This window comes from Neomonachus schauinslandi, chromosome 15 (assembly GCF_002201575.2).
Source record: "Neomonachus schauinslandi chromosome 15, ASM220157v2, whole genome shotgun sequence".
Lineage (NCBI taxonomy): Eukaryota > Metazoa > Chordata > Mammalia > Carnivora > Phocidae > Neomonachus > Neomonachus schauinslandi.
Window position 1 is genome coordinate 23490054 of NC_058417.1, and position 17854 is coordinate 23507907.

General features: G+C 41.4%; 1 protein-coding gene across 3 annotated transcripts in view; it reads right to left on the reverse strand.

Annotated features, from left to right (window-relative positions):
• TADA2A (transcriptional adaptor 2A) overlaps positions 1-4292 on the reverse strand; it is a 49613-nt gene extending 45321 nt beyond the window's left edge. The window contains exons 1-3 of one of the 3 annotated variants that reach the window (XM_021704268.2): positions 4160-4292; positions 3248-3404; positions 1502-1630 (exon numbers count right to left, since the gene is read on the reverse strand). In XM_021704268.2, coding sequence (XP_021559943.2) covers positions 1502-1526 — 25 coding nt within the window. In that variant the 5' untranslated portion in view covers positions 1527-1630; positions 3248-3404; positions 4160-4292. The remainder of the gene's footprint in view (positions 1-1501; positions 1631-3247; positions 3405-4159) is intronic. The other 2 variants (XM_021704267.2, XM_021704266.2) reach the window with 2 other exon arrangements.
• Between the last annotated feature and the right edge of the window lie 13562 nt (positions 4293-17854).

Below are 17854 nucleotides of genomic sequence, written 5' to 3' on the forward strand. Positions count from 1 at the left end.
TCTCTCTCGCAAATAAATAATAAAAAAGTCTTAAAAAAAAAAATTAAAACCATTATCACCAATGAGGTGTAGAGCAAGAACAAACAAACCCAAAACAAGAAACCTCCATTTTAAAAAAGGGGAGGGAGGAAGGGCCTGTCTTCTTCAGAAGCGTGAATGTCACTAAAGATAAATGCTATGGAAATGTTTCAGTTTAAAGGAGGCTAAAGAAACATAGCATTAATGTAAGACCGATTCCTGCGTCATTAGAAGGAAAAAAATACCATAAAGGACACTGTTGAGTCAGCTTACAAAACTGAATGAACTAGATGGTAGATTGGATAAAAATATTTTATGGATGTTAAATTTACTAGTTGATAACCCTACTGAAGTTATGTAATAGAATATCCCTATTCTTAGGAAATAAACACTAAAGTGCTTACGGGTAAAGGGCTATGATATATGTCCCTTACCCTTAAATGATTCTGAAAAAAAAAGGGGGGGTATCTATATCTACCTATACATAGTACAGTATATAAATATATATTACTTACAGTGTATATATTACATACGGTGTATATAATGTATATTTACAGAGAAACAAAGAGAATACATGCAAATGGAGTAAGAAGTTAACAGTGTATGTGGATTCTTTGTATGATTCTTATTCTTCCAACTTTCCTGTAAGTTTGAAATTATTCCAAATAAAAAGTTTAAAAATATTTTATTTATTTTTTTAGTATTTTAAAAAGGGAACGGGAGTGGTTTCAGTTTACACTTCCAGCATCAGGAAAATTCATTTAGGTTTTCTCCATGTGTAAAATGAGAGATTTGAACTAGATGTGTTTGAAGCCTTCATTCTGTCCTAAATTTATATATATATATAGGTGTGATGAGAAGTAAATAAGAGGTCCTTTAAGAAACTGCTGAAAAGGAAACAATACCTCAAAAGTGCCTTTCTGTTTCTTCTCATTGGGACACTACTAACATCTAACAATAGAATTTCTATTTCTGCCAAATCTCTTATCATCAGAAACAAAGAAAAGGCAGTGTATTTTTTTTCTCCATAGCTGGGGGTGCCTGAATTTATTTCACACACACACCATAATTTTCTGCATTATTATTATACTGTGGTTCACTCTTAGAACACAAGTTCCCCCTAAAAGGGAAGGGGGAAGAGAAGCATGTCTTTTATTCTACCACTGACATTATTTTTTATCAAGGCATCTAAAATATATTACTGGTTCTAAAGAGAAATCCAACTGCTTTCTTAAGTCTAATTGCAGGTTAATCATATGCCTGAGCATAGTTTTCTTACAAGACCTAGGGTGATATGATTGTGTCATGTGTTTAGTGGGCAATCAATAAGTATTGGTTAATTTTATTTTGATTTGATAACTCTTATTCCTTTAGGATCAGATTCGCAGGGCTTAACTTCAAAGTGCTTATTTTTCTTCTTTGATCAACTTCCACTTGAGTCTGCTGTTAACATTCACCTGGGTCTTGTTCCCACTATACTTACTGCTAAAGGAACCCAAACGGTCCATTCCCTAAAATTTGCAAACAATCTTGTTTTGATCTTCCTCAATGCAGCACTCCTTCAAGGAGATGTCAGAACTGGCCAACACATACACCAAAGCTTGATGACTCCCTATGAACAAACAAAAGCGGCATATGGATCAGAAAATAATTCAAAAGGACAAGATGCAGAGAAGGCAATGCAATGTACTCAATTCTACCACATCCTAGCTTTGTAATGCTAAGCAAATTATTTTATCTTTTTTTAAATTTTGTTTTAACGGTTTTTTTTTAAAATATGTAATTATTTTAGAGAGAGAGAGAGAGAAAATGCATGCAAGAGTTGAGGGAGAGAGAGAAAATCTCAAGTAGACTCCCCACTGATCACGAAGCCTGACACAAGGCTTGATCCCATGACCCCGAGATCATGACCTGAGCCAAAATCAAGAGTCGGACACTTAACCGACTGAGCCACCCAGGCACCCATTTTATTTATTTAAGTAACGACTGAGCCACCCAGGCACCCATTTTATTTATTTAAGTAATTTCTACACCCAATGTGGAGCTCGAACCCATGACCCTGAGATCAAGAGTTATATGCTCTTCTGACTCAGCCAGCTAGGCTCCCCAATTATTTTGTCTTTATAAGCCTGTGTCCCCCTCTGTAAAGTGGGTATGAGAAACAGTATCTACCTCCTACAGTTATTGTGAAGATTAAATACCAAAATCCATATAAATAATGCACCGTGGTGGCAGCCCATAGTAAGCCCTCTATAAAAGGTACATATCTCTAATAAACAACTATTGTTTTTCTCTACCCAGTATCACTTCTCTCCTTAATCCTCCTTCCTTTGGGACACTGACTCACCCACATTTTCATATGGTTCTGGTGGCGTTACCAATCACAATACTCTAAACCCCAACCCCACAGCTAAAGCGGCCAGATCTCTTATGAAAATCTCAATCTTGCGTAAGACATACAAGGACAGACGTCAAATGGAGCCCAGTCATTCACTAATCAAAGAATTTGGTCCATGAGCTCTGGCTATTGAGATCCCCAACCCCAAGGGTGGCCCCAACTGTTTAGATTTCTTCTCATTTCTCTATCTTTCTAATACTTTAATATGAATGACTTTCTATTACGAGAAACCAAGGAACCCTATTACGACATATATTTGTTCACTTACTCTTTGAATAAATATTTAATGTTCGAACAATGTACAAAGTATTTTCTTGAAGGCAGAAATGAAATCATACTTCACCCTAAGTCAAGAAAACATCTCTCCTTCTATAGTCCTACAGCTTCTTAGCTATCTCTTTTCTGGCAACCCATTCTACTTTGTGAGGATTACTTCTGAATGCATATTTTTTTCCCATTTGTAGACTAAATGAAAGCAGGAACTACTATCCAATATACATCTGTATGCTTCAAAGTGCCAAACACAGAGAAAGAACTCAATAAACAAAACATAATGGACGAATGTTAGTTTTACAACAGGTTAATTCATCTTTAGTTCTCCTGGAGTGATTTCTTTCACCTGGTACACTGAGCTTGGGGTATAATTCATCCTTAAGTCTGTATGACATTCAGATTACATGGCTGTCAATAAACTTGTCTTTTTTGAAGTGGGCTGGGATAGGATGGTTCTCACCCTACTCTGGTCCCAGGAAGAGTTAGTCTTGAAGAAAAATGGGTTTAGCAAGAGGTATTATGCACTCAGTAATAAAATAATGACCAACATTTACTGACTTTTCTCATATGCCAGGTACGGCGGTACCACTCACTGTATGTGGATTATCTCTTTGAATCCTCACAACCTTCAGGCATGCTGCTTTTTCAAAGAAGAAAGGAAGCTCTGAAAGACTGCTACTTGCACAATGTCTTAAAGGTAGTGAACAGCAGCGACCTTCAACAAAGGTTAATAGGGATGGTCAAGTAAAGAATATATAAACACTCCATGTCATAAGCACAATATTGCAAAAAGCAGAATTTTCTTTTTTCCTCTCCTTTCTTCTCACAGGAGACATGACACCCATAAAAGGATGGGGGTAGCTCCAAATTAACATCTACCAAATTCAAAGTCACTAGGAGGTAGAAGGCAGGCACGCGAAGAATGGCATCCGCTGTGGTGCAGAGTACAGGTGCAGGGTTTGGAGTTTTGCAGACAAGGCGGAGCTTCTCACTTTGTTCCTTAAGCTGTATGATCTTGCGCAAGTCATTTTACCTGAGCCTCAGTCGGCCTCAAAATGGGGCTGAACTACCTAGTGTGTAAAGCCTACTTGAAAACCCGAAATGTAACGTCGGTCAGGTGCACGACACAGAGCTGCTGTTCCCAGCGTAATTAGGCGCGCCACCGCACAAATAGGAATCCCGAGGCTCTGGCAGTGCAGGGCCGCCCAGGGGGCGCAGAGGGCTGGGCGCGCCAGGCACGCCGCGAGGCGGGGCCGACCGGTCAGGCCGAGCCCGCGCCGCCCTCCACCAGGCGCGGCGAGGCGCGGCGTGGCCCGGCTCCGCAAGCCTGCCCGCCGCGTTTCCCCCCGAGCCGCCGGGGCCCGCAGCTCGCCCCAGTCCCCGCCGCCCTTCGCCGTCCCCGCCACCCCCTCGACCGCTAGAGGGGCTCGCGCCCCGCCGCCACCCGCCTTGTAGCGCCTCGTGCCTCACCTCGCTGCGTCCCCCTGCTCCGCGCTGAGGAGCCGCCAGCCGCGCGCGCCCCCGGGGGTACGTGCTCGCTCTCGAGCGACACAGGCGCGAGCTCGCCGCCGCGCCGCCCCTCCCCGGCCTTCGCGGCCCCGCCGCCGCCGCCGCCACTGCCGCCGCCGCCTCCCCTTCGGCCCGCGCCTCGGCCTCGCCGCGCGCCCGCCGCGGTCCTCCAGCAGAGGCCCGGGGGGTTAGGGCGGCCTGAGCAGCCTGCCTGACTTGAGTCCGGGCAGCAGTCCCTTTTGCGTGAGGCGCGTTCCCGGGCGCCAGAGGCTTGCCGGTGCGTGGCGCCGCCGTTCGATCCGCTCCAGAGTGCGGTGAGGTGGAGCGGGCCGGTACTGTCCTGCTTTTGTGTTCCTAACATTCCCACTCCCCCCGCCCCTGTTGACGCGAAGGCAGCTGAGGCCGAGCGGCTCTTGCAGCAATGCTCGCGGATTAACCAGACTGACTGAATGGTGTAAGGGTAAACAGGGTACGTTTTATTCAGATGCTTCTGGAACGTCGAAATTCTCTTCTTTGGAAAGAACCCTCCCCTCTCTGGGCTTCAGGGGCCCAGACTGAGGCGCAATGATGAGAGGATGTGGTGGTCCACTCTGATGTCAATCTTGAGGGCTAGGTATGTCCCAACATCTCTTATTGCTACTACTAATAATTATAATAGCTACCATTTGTCGGGTATTTATTGCATGCCAGGCATTGTTACAAAAGAGGTGACATCCATGGTGTCATTTAATCTTCAAAAACAACCTTATGAGGTAGGCACTATTATTACCCCCATTTTCCAGGTGAAGACATTTAGACTGGCTTATAAATAACTTGGGAACACACGGCTAGAAAGTGTTGGGAAGGGGATTCAAGCTGTGGTAATCTGCACCATTATGCTCTTACATCTATTTAGAAGTCTGTCTTTCATAAATTTGCCCAGCCTCTCTTTAAATTCATTTGCATTTTCTGCTGGTGTGGCCTCTTGATTCATCTTTTAGTATATGAATGCTACAAATTCGTCCTAAAAAATAATCAAAATTCACACAAGCGAAAATTCACACCAGCTCCCACTGTGTTAAATAAACAGTTAACATTTTGGTATACTCTTCCAGACATTTTCCTATGCATCGTGTCAATAGATCTATTATAGTGTAGTTTAATTTTGATGTATCCTGAAAATCTAGTCATTTAGTCAACAAATATTTAATAAGCAGACCCTGTTCTAGGTGCTGAGAACTCAGCAGCGAACAAAATAGTCTCTGCCTTATATAATAGTGGGGGAGATTGACAAGAAACAATATACATATTACTAAATAACAGGTAGTGCCTGGTAATGTGGCAAGTTTTATGGGAAAAAAATAAATCAGAATAAAGGGATAAGAGTGATGTGGGCACGGTCTTTTAGATGAGGTAGACAAGGAAGGCCTCTTAATTGAAAGAGCACATAAGTAGAAACCTAATCATTAAGGGAGGCAGCACATGGATTTCCAGAGGGAAACTAGAAGAGAAGCAGCAATTGCAATGGCCCTGAGATAGGGACTTGCTTGGCCTGTTGGAGAAGCAGCAAGGAGACCAGTGTGGCTGCAGCACAGCAAATTAGAGAAATAAGTTGCGAAACAGGCAGAAACCAGATCATGCATCATCTCGTAAGCCATGGTTGGACTTTGGATTTTGGGGGGATGTGGTAGAGTACCATGCAAGGGTTGAGAGCAAAGGAGTAATCGGAATTTTTTTGCGGGGGGAGACTTCTTTTTAGGGTTTAACAATTTGGAAAACTTATTTTGCCAAGCAATGTGGATTCGAATTTTATGTATTTTAGAGCAGTTTCTTTGCAGAGATGGCTCATGAATGACTCCTTGGTGTGTGGTGGGGGAGGTAATCAGATTTATTTTAAAAGGATCAGTCTGGCAGCTGTGTGGAGAATAAGATGGTAGAAACATTAAAGTTACTCTTTAAAGCATTAATTATCCTTTTATACAGCCATCATTCAACAGTTAATCAACATTGGTGTTTCACCTACACCTTTACACCTCGGCAACCACTCATCTCCACAAAGAGGAGATAGGGTCAGACACTTGAGGACTTATCTTCATGTCTTTCTCACCTAAAGTGAAGTTTTTTGAGACTGGCTAGATCTCCATATATCCAGATCTGGATGTCATGATTGTCAACAAATTGAATATGAGTCATCAGTGTTGTACTATTGTGGAAAAAACAATCCCACATTAACACTGGGATCTATTCGTTAAAAACATAGCATTCAAGCACCTGAAAATTACCCTCTGCTTCAATTGATGTTAGGCCCTCATTAGAATTCTTAGCCCCAATTTAGTCATTGTGCTTAAGATGTGGAAAAATTAAAATGCACAGTGAAAGAAAGGGTAACACTGTTGAAGGCAGTGCTTTTCTGGGTTTTTGCCTTTAGCAATGTAATGGATAGTGGCATCAATTGTAAAACCAGCTGCAGGAATAACAGATTTGGAGGAGAAATTAAAAGTTCTGTTTTGGATTTGTGTTTTGCAATCTGAGTGGAAATGATATATATTAGATATATATTAGAGCTCAGAGGTGTATAACTGTATCAAAATTGTTTCTTTGGATGTGTGTCTTCTTTAGACAGAGCTTGAAGACAGACACTATGTCTTTTCTTCTTTGTAACTTCTGTGCCCATAAGTGCATCCTGGACAAATATTTGTGAAATGAGCAAGTAAAGGCAAAGGTATGGATGAAGTCACTCGGGCAAAATATATAAAGTAAAAAGAAGAGATACCTACTTTCACTGGAGGTCCAAGTACCTGAACATGATTTATAAATAGGGTGACCTGGGGCGCCTCGGTGGCTCAGTCATTAAGCGTCTGCCTTCGGCTCAGGTCATGATCCCAGGGTCCTGGGATCAAGCCCCGCATCAGGCTCCCTGCAAGAAGCCTGCTTCTCCCTCTGCCTGCCGCTCCCACTGCTTGTGCTGGGGAAGCTTAACCGAATGAGCCACGCAGGCATTCCCCAAGCCCTTCCATTCTTAACGGAGGAGGTTGGCCTTTGAACTTGAAACCCAGCAGGGAAAATTGTATCCTACTGCCAGGGTCTGTAATGTAGCTGCCATTGACTGAGTCCAGAATATGCCAACAGGTCCTCTTCAACTGTAAAGCTGCTGTGTTTAGAATCAGAAGTGTAGTTTCTGAGTTCCCTCCCTATGGAAATGATTCTTTATCATTTCTAGTTACTCACTTGTCCTGAGTGCTGAGTTTATAAATTTATCTCATCTAATACTTATATTTTTTCTAAGTGAGGTGGTTCTTTGTAGTCTGGTATACAAATAGATAAAAACAGAAAGTCTAGAAGTCTATGCTTTCTTCTGGGTTTCAACTTCCTCTCCTTTAAGCTCTGAGGTATACCTAGTACATGTAAGTTAGCCAGAGATTTAGGTCCTGGAGCAGAGTTCTTTGCCAATTACAAGGGCTCTTCAAGGCAAGGGATCTTCCTGTGACACGCTCAGAAGAGAGGGTTTCACCCCACAAAAGGCAGGAGCCTCAAGGATTACAGCTCTTAGCTCTCAGCAATGTGAGTTCACACACACTAAGTCACTTTCCCAGAAGCACAGGCTCCCCTGTGGCCTAGTTCAGGACTGGTTCTAGCCTCCTCAGGCTCTGCTGTGGAGTCTTGCATTCAGGAGCATTGCCTTCCTCCTTCCTGCGCCTTTACTCCACCTTCTATCTTTCTCTCTTTGTGACCACCCTCATCAAAGGAGTTAAGGAATCAATCCTTTTCTTTCCAGAAGGTTCCTAGACTGCTTATTTAACTTGATCCACCTCAACTGTGACCAGTCTGCAGAGGAAAGGTGGAAGCAGTCCTGCTAATCTATTTACAGAAATATAAGGTCTATATAGACATTCCTCCACATGGTGGCATGTCTGGGTTGCTTCTGCATTAAGGAAGAGGGCCCTAAAGATCTCAGAGGTGAACAAGAGGGAAAAAATTTTTTTGCTAAAGGGCCCTGCTGCATCCTACATTACAAATAAGGGAAAATAAGGCTCAGAAAAGGAAAACCACTTGCCCAAAGTCATTTAGTTACTAGGTAGCACAGCCAGGATGAAAGCCAAATCTGGCCAAATGTTACTAATAAACTACCTCTGACTCTTTAAAACTGAAGAGTTAGCAGGTATCAGGATTTTCATAATGCCATAGCCATTAAGGAGAGTGTCCGTGAATCTAGGCTTTTGCTACCCATCTGTTTTGCCTCTTCCTCACCATCCTGACTTCTTTTTGATCTATGTAAAGTGCAGAGTATCTGTCTCGTGAGTTACCAGGCTTTGGGTAGAATCCAAAAAGTTAGGTGAACTAGGAATGTATTGTTGCTGAGTAACTTCTGTTTATCCGAAAAATTTAACTACTACCCTTTACCACTTGCAAGTATTTAAGCAAATTATTATCTTTCTGTGCCTTTTTTCTCCTCGTGTGTAAAATGAAAATTATAATACCTAATTCATAAGAGTTTTGTAAGGATATGACTATATATATAAAATACCTAGTTCATGGTGGGATTCAAATAAATTATAATTGTGATTCTAATTCTAGAAGTGCTCCATAGGATGACCCTGGGGCTTGTTTAGAAGTTGTAGGAGGCTAGGTTAGCCAGTGCTCAACATTAGAATTTTTTCATTATTTGAATCCTATCTACCTACTAGAAACCTGTTTCCAGAACACTGAGCAATTAAATAGAATTTCTTTTGCTGCTTGCTTCTTTAGCACCTTACTATACATAAGTAAGGGAGTGTACTTTATCTCCTAGGTCACAGAACAAATGCATAATTGCCATCAAGGATGGATAATCCAGCTTTACCTCTAGTGCAGAACAAACTCAGGAGCTGTGTCCCATTTACTTAATGTAAATAGTGAACAGACTTAGGCATTGTGAGCAATTAACTATAAGATTGTTCCTTAGAGTACAGAATGAATACTTTCCTATTATAATCAAATAAAACTTACAACGAGGTTAATCTGATGCATATTTAATGATATATGTAATTGTTATTGTGCTGCATGATAATTAGGCCTTAAATGTTAAGCTGTTTCCATAAATGACTGTAATTGGTTATTTTTACACAGCAAAACACATTTTTTAGTGTTTGTCCACTCACTTTATTAATTTCCTAGCATCTATAATCATACCAAGGACAACAGTTTTCCCTGAGTCTTTACTGTTTAATCATGCATTCACACAAACACACTTTCAAAATGACACAGCAGGGTTCTCATCCTAATTTGGTACTAAAAGTAACTATTGTTCAAGGCTTTTTATATATGTATCTTTTCTCATTTTAGTCCTTAAAAACCCATTAAGGGAGGTGTTGTCACTCCCATTTTACTGATCAGAAACTGATGCTCAGAGAATGTAAACAGGTAGCATAGTAGAGATTCAAACTTCTATCTCCAACTTGTAACCACTACTTTATACAACCTCAGAAGATGATGGATCCTAGCCAATATATGTCAAGATTTTCAGGAAGTGGACTGGCTCTTGGGAAATACCAAATATGTATAGTATATCCAAAGGGAGAATGAGTCATCCTGAAAGAGGGAGGCGTTAGTAATGGAAGTTTGAAGCCTATGGAAGCTGACTTTCTGAGTGCCCATTCAAGAAAAAGAGTCTTGGCCAATGAATTCCACGCATAATCGCCCTGTTATAGGCTGTGATATTGTAGAGACACCATATCAGCCTAATGCCATCGAATATCTGAATTTTAGAATTAACCCCGCTAATTCTGATTCCTTAAGAAAGAATCAATATGGGAGTTAAACTGGTGTTCTCAGGCTTGTTATCATGACTGTCAGCCTGAAGAGCCTTTTAGACATTCTTTTTCCTAATTGCTTCCCCCATTGAAGTTTTAATACTACAGATATGCCAGATAGATATCTGTTTATATACTATATGTCTACCTATACTTGGCATTGTGAGCAATTAACTATAAGATTTTCCTTAGAGTACAGAATGAATACTTTCCTATTATAATCAAATAAAACTTACAACGAGGTTAATCTGATGCATATTTAATGATATATGTAATTGTTATTGTGCTGCATATATATATATAAAGAAAGATTCTTTTTGCCCTTCAAGAATTAGGTTTTTTTTTTCTTCCATGGAGAGTGCAAACAATTATGCATGAATAATGTAGCTTCCCTTCAGGTTCAGGATATGCTACTTATACAGAGAATAGTATTTTTGTACTTATGACAATTATATTACTAGTTGTAATTAATAAATTGATAAATTTACATACAAGCTTGGTTAGTGTGAATCTGCTCCTAAATAATGGGACCATTCTCTGTGTGGAAAATTTGGGTTTCTAAGCCTGTAAAACAGCCTGAGAGGCCTTCAGACAGACAGCCTATTAGTCTTCTACAAGTCAACTTACAGAACATATCTTTTTATTTGAAATTTCCAAAACATTTTTTTTTTTAAGATTTTATTTATTTGTCAGAGAGAGAGTGCACAAGCATGGAGAGCGGCAGGCAGTGGGACTCAATCCCAGGTCCCTGGGATCATGACTTGAGCTGAAGGCAGATGCTTAACTGACTGAGCCACCCAGACGTCCCACTTCTAGAACATTCTTATGTGTTCATTCCTTTACCTTACAAATATTTTTTAGCCCTACTCTAGGATGAGGACTATGCCAGGTACTAGAGATTCAAGGACTAATAAAATAGTCTCTGCTCTCAAAAAGATGCTCACTGTCCAGGGGGGCCTGGGTGGCTCAGTTGGTTAAGCATCTGACTTTAGCTCAGATCATGATCTCGGGGTCCTGGGATCGAGCCCTGTATCGAGCCCTGCATCAGGCTCCACACTCAGCAGGGAGTCTGCTTGTCCCTCTGCCCCTCATGTGCTTGCATTCTCTCTCTCTCTCAAATTTTTTTTTTTTAAAAAGATGCTCACTGTCCAGTTGGGGAGACAGATATGCATGAAAATAATTACAATACAAGATAATATGTGTTGTAACAGAGATGTGTTAGGTATACTAAAGGCTCCAAGAAGAGGTTAGTCAATTGTAGGGAGAATTAAGGTGTAAGTCTCTGGAAAGTGATGAGTTAAGTCTTGGAGAGGAGTGGGAAGGAACTTCCAAGCAGAAGGAACAAATTATTCAAAGGACAGAAGCATGAAATAGGGTGGCCAGCTGGTCCATATGATTGGAGTACAGAAAAGAAGAATGGAGGGCCACTGTACATGACACGATATGGGTAGACAGAGGCCAGACCATAGTGGGTTTGACACTTTACTCGGCCGTGGAGAGCCAGTGAAGCATTTTGAGTTGGGGAGCAGTGTTATCACTCATCTGAGTTTTAGACCTGAATCTCTCTGGCAGTGATGTGGACTGAAAAGTAGCAAAATGAAAGGCCAGGGGGTTCAGCAGTCCAAGTAAGAGACGATGAAAGATTGAACTAGCACCATTGGAATGGGGATGAGGAAGAAGAAATGGATTTAAGGTGTTTAAGAAGCAATTAATTAGGTGGTTAAGCGTCTGCCTTCGGCTCAGGTCATAATCCTGGGGTCCCAGCATCAAGTCCCACTGTGGGCTCCCAATATCTCCCTCTGATCCTCCCCCCCTCATGCTCTGTCTCTCTCTCAAATAAATAAAATCTTTTTTAAAAAGCAATTAATTAGGGGCGCCTGGGTGGCTCAGTTGGTTAAGCGACTGCCTTCGGCTCAGGTCATGATCCTGGAGTCCCGGGATCGAGTCCCGCATCGGGCTCCCTGCTCAGCGGGGAGTCTGCTTCTCCCTCTGACCCTCCCCCATCTCATGCTCTCTTTCTCTCTCATTCTCTCTATCAAATAAATAAATAAATAAAATCTTAAAAAAAAAAAGCAATTAATTAGGGGGAGAAAAGTGATAAATAAGTGGTAGAATTAAAAATGATTTTCCAATGTCCAGCATAGTTGATGGATAATGGCTACTCACCAAGAGAGGGACCATCAGGCAAAGAGCAGACCTGAAGGGGAAGGGGTAGGTTTTGTTCTGGATATGTTAAGTTTGAGGTGTCTGTAGGATGTACAGGTGACCTTCACTAGACAGATTCAAAAGCTAAAGGAAAGGTCTAGGTCAGATATACAGATTAGGGAGTTAGCACAAACTGATAGAAATTTTGAAGCCACAGGTGGCTCAGTCGGTAGACCATGTGTTTCTTGATCTTCGGGTCATAAGTTGGAGCCCCACGTTGGGTGTAGAGTTTATTTAAAAAAAAATTTTTAGGGGTGTCTGGGTGGCTCAGTTGGTTAAGCTTCTGACTCTTGGTTTCAGGTCAGGTGATGAGTCGTGGGATCCAGTTCATGGGATCGAGCCCCATGTGGGGCTCCACTCTGAGCATGGAGTCTGCTTGTCCCTCTCCTTCCCCTTCTGCTTCTCCTTTCTCTCTCTCTCTCTCTCTAAAATAAGTAAAATCTTTTTTTTTTTTTTAAGATTTTATTTATTCATTTGAGACACAGAGATACAGAGAGAGAGCATGAGCAGGGGGAGAGGCAGAGGGAGAGGGAGAAGCAGGCTCCCCGCTGAGCCAGGAGCCCGATGTGGGGCTCGATCCCCGGACCCTGGGATCATGACCTGAGCCGAAGGCAGATGCTTAACCATCTGAGCCACCCAGGCGCCCCATAAGTAAAATCTTTAAAAAAAAATTTTTAATATTTAAAATAAAAATATTATAAGCTATAAAGTATGTGTAGGGACAGCAAAACAAAGTTCTGATTTTTCCTCTGGTGACCTCTGCGAGTATATCTTCATCATTATTATTTTGCTGCCCCTGACTTGCTAGTGCCCTAAGTACATGTTTATTCACCTACTCAGTAACCAATATAGCACCGAAAGTACATCAAAGAAAATGAATTAGTCAACAATGCCAAATATTACAGAGAAGTCAAAGATAAAGGTTAAAAAATGCTCACTGGAGAAAAGAAAAAGTACCAATTATACAAGCATATAACCGAATAGAATGTATAGAAGTAAACCAAAATAAATATAGGAACCTAGTATATAATAAAGGTGGGCTACTCAAAAAATGGTGTGGACAATTGGATAATATCCGGGAAAAAAATAAGTGTCAATTTGTACCTCACACCAGGATAAACTCCAAATGGATTAAATATTTAAATAAAAATATAAAAATTGAAAACAAAATATGAGAAAACTCATTTAGCATCTTGGCACAGGGAAGGATAATCTAATTATGATTCAGAATACAGAAGGCATAAAAGCAGAGATTAATAATTTGACTACACAAAGCTCACAGTTTCTGCCAAACAAAATAACACCTTAAGCAATGTCAAAACATAAGTGGCAATATAGAACAATGTTTGCAACTCGTATCACAAAGGGCTAATCCTCCTAATAAAAAGAAGTAGATAAGGAAGAGGTCAAACAGTTAAAGAGAAATATCAATGAAAGATGTAATTGGCAGGGCTTATATGTAGTGGTTAAGAGTGTAGAGATTTTGAGGTCACCTATCTGCATTGGAATCCTAGCTCTGTCACTTGCTAGCTCTGGGACCTTGGGCAAGTAAGTGGCTGATCCCTCACTTTTCCATAAAATGCAGATAATAATTGTAGTTCCTTCAGAGGGTAAGATGGGGACCAGGCTGGTGACTCATGGTAAAAGAAGGGAGGACACCGAGAAGATGGATTATAAATTTCTAGGATTGGGGTGCCTGGGTGGCTTAGTCGGTTAGGCGTGTCTGCCTTTGGCTCAGGTCATGATCTCAAGCTCCTGGGATCAAGCCTGTGTGTCAGGCTCGCTGATCCGCGGGGAGCCTGCTTCTCCCTCTCCCTCTGCCCCCCCACCTGCTCATGTTCTCTCTCTCTCTCTCTAAGATAAAATCTTTTTTAAAAAAATGAAAAAAACAAATTTCTAGGATCTGGGAACCTTGAAGGAAAGAGAGTCTGGGAAGAGAACCAACTCAGCCCCTATCTGTCTCACCTTTCATGAAGGGCACTTATTTATGAAATCCCTACACATGTCAGACACAGCTCTAAGACTAGGGACACAATGTAAGTAAAACAGGCATGGTGCCTGCTCTCAATGTAGCTCACCTCTATGAGAGAGGCGTCCATCAAATGCCACAGGAGAACAATTACAAACGGATTAATTCTGTGGAGGAAATTTACACTGTAAACCTAGTGGAGTTTGGGAGGTCAGAGAGGTGGTTGTTGAGTCAATATCTGAAATATGAGTAGGGGTTAAATAGGCAAAGGGTAGGGCGCCTGGGTGGCTCAGTTGGTTGAGCGACTGCCTTCAGCTCAGGTCATGATCCTGGAGTCCCGGGATCGAGTCCCACATCGGGCTCCCTGCTCAGCAGGGAGTCTGCTTCTCCCTCTGACCCTCCCCCCTCTCATGTGCTCTCTCTCTATCTCAAATAAATAAATAAAATCTTAAAAAAAAAAAAACCTTTAAAAAAAAATAGGCAAAGGGTAGTGAAGGAAGGGGAAGGTGGGGTAAGGAAATGGGAAATGGTGTCAGAGGCCCAGAGAACAGCATAGGCTCTGAGGCAAGAAAGAAGGAAGCTGGTCCACTGTGGCCGAAGCTAGAGTCAGGGGAACAGTGAGGGCAGATGAGACTGGAGAAGGAGACAGGCTAGACTATTCAGGGCCTTAGCAGTCTTGTTAAGGATTTGGGGCTTTATCCTGATAGCGGTGGGAAGCCACTGAATGGTTTTTAGCAGAGGAGTAACACGATCAAATTTGTGTGTTGCAAAGCTCTTTCTGGCTGCAGTGTGGAGAACGGTGTACAGATTAAAGAGAGGCAAGAGAGCAACTATGGGGAGATAGAGTATGGTAGTTTAGGCCAGCTATATGCTCCTTAATCTACTTGTTTCCCTACTGTTACTTTAGCAGAAGACAAAGCTTTTGTTCTTACATAACAGATGTGCATGAAATGTTAGCTGTTATTATGGTCTACGGTTAGAGGACAGAGGTTTAAACTTAATCCACCAGGAAGAATGAGTATGTGGGGAGGGAAAGGATTTCATTGAGAGGGTATGGGAATCCGATTGTTTCCTATCTGGATAGGAAGGAGGGGGCGGAAAGGGTAAACAATGACATCTGCAACAGAGAAAAGGAGGCTACGCTTCCCTAAGGTGATGTTGCTCTGGCACATGGACCGTCTCTTCTGCCAAAGTTCATTTTCCCATGCTTAGACAAATAAAAATGTTGGGCGAAGGTACTTTATGGCTTACCCTGGAGAGCTCTGTGCTTTTTAGTGGAAAACAGGCCCAGGAGGTTAGCTATCCCTGCATGTTGCACTTCTCTTCAACACTATAGAGTCATCACAAATGCCTGGGGAGAAAAATATCTAAATCAATCATTCTGAAATTGAACATGTGCGTTACTTAGCTGGTTTAATTTCCGAAGAAGACAATGACAGATACTAGTAGCTTCATGAGACCTACTTTTTTTTCTCTTCCTGCCATCAAGAATTGAATAGGGTTGGACGATCTGATGACCCAACTACCTTATTTTGTCATGTATGTGTTGGGCAAAGCAGAGTCCTTCAAGATGGGAGTTCTTGAAATCCTTCTAAGAAATACATTCAGTTTTGTGGGAGTTTTAATGTGTCAAACAGCTTTTTAAATGCAGCCGTAGAAGCCAAAGTCAAAACAAATTCTTGGAGCCAAATGGGATTCCCAGAGCTTCAGAGCCTGATGGTTGCTTTTTATGTATAAATTTGCATGTTGAGGAATAATATCTTAGAAATACACTTTTTTTTTTTTTTATTTTTTTTTTAAAATTTTTTTTTATTTATTTGAGACAGAGAGAATGAGAGACAGAGAGCATGAGAGGGAGGAGGGTCAGAGGGAGAAGCAGACTCCCTGCCGAGCAGGGAGCCCGATGCGGGACTCGATCCAGGGACTCCAGGATCATGACCTGAGCCGAAGGCAGTCGCTTAACCAACTGAGCCACCCAGGCGCCCCAGAAATACACTTTTGATTGTAACATGTTTCACAGACAATTAGTGTCCAAGAATATAGCCAAGAATACAGACTTCCATAACAGTAAAAAAAAGAGACTAACAGGGGTTCCTGGCTGGCTTAGTAGACCATGGGACTCTCGATCTTGGGGTTGTGAGTTTGAACCCAATGTTCAGTATAGAGATTACTTAAAAATAAAATATTAAAAAAAAAAAGATTAACAACCCCCCTCCCCCAAAAAAGGGGAAAGGTTATAAGCAAGCAAGAGAAAACCTGAATGCAAATATGTGGAAGGAAACTTAACCTCATTATTAAGCAGGAAAACATACATGAGAACAACAATGACACATTACTTCATAGAGATAAGATTGGCAAAAATTTTAAAGTCTGATTTTCAAGTTAGGGAGATAGTGGAATAATACTCTAATGCTGGTGGGACGTATTTGGTACAACTGCTTTGGAAAACCATATGCAATCTAGCAAAGTTGAAGATGTATGTATCCTACAACCCATGAATTCTACTCCTTGTCATATGTCCTAGACATAGACATGTCTGAGAAAATTCATTTTAATTATTATTTTTTTAAGTAGTCTCCATGCCCAGCGTGGAGCCCAACGTAAGGCTTGAACTCACAACCCTGAGATCAAGACCTGAGTTGAGATCAAGAGTCGGATGCTTAACTGACTGAGCCACTCAGGCAACCCCCGCCCCAAGAAGATTCACTGTAGAAGAAATAAACTGCTATCTGGTATTATCATATGTATAGTTCATAAGTCTTCAAATTCAGTGTCTCTTCTGTTGAATGTTTGGTTCTTCTAGAGGGCAATAAGGAATTTATAGTATAGCCTGCACTGTTTATTCTTCTTTTCCAGTACATTAGGGAGCAGTCATGACCTGAATAAATCCTTGGAGAGTCTTCTGGACATTATCTTATTCTGTGGAGACCATGACACTATACTCTGAACATATCCTTCTCCTTCCTATTTTAAATTTTAGAAAATAGACTTAAAATAGGGCAGGATCTTGGTGTTATGAATGTTTTTTAACCCCCCCTTTGGGCCAATAATACATATGGGCTTCACATTTATTTACATTTGCTTATTTTCATTTATTTTTGCCCACTTTTTTCAGAGGATGAAGTTAGTGACTTCAGCCACTGGGTGGCGCAAATTCACAAGTGTCTGGTAAAAGTTTGTATATTCCAGCCCAAAGTGCCCCCATTGCTACACTCTACCACATGAAGGAAGGTTAGTTAGAAAAAAGGCTTTGGGGACCTGAAATCTAACCATAGACATGGATCCAAGTTCTCTAGGAATTCCGATTAAGGGAAATTTCTGGTATTAGATGACTGGTGAGTCAGGTCACTAAATAAGGAAAAGGAAAAGAAGGAAATGGGAAAGTGTTAGAATAAGGAACAGGAAGAGAAAGATGAAGGGATAAAGAAATACGAGAGAAAAAAATATATAAGTCCAGAGAGATAAATTCAAATGTTACCAACAGTTCCAGGATGGCCTCTCGTTGGTTTGCGTTTACCTGGTAACCAATAGCAGCTTTGATTTGAAGTAAAGATACCTCATTTTCTTCTAGGAAGTCAGTTATGCTACCCTCAGCTATCCATTTAGTGGAGTGACATTATCAGCATATGTGTTGAGTGTCTGCTATGCACATGGTGCTGTGTCAGATTCAAAGTAATATAGTCATATACAAATTAATACAGCTACTACAGGCTT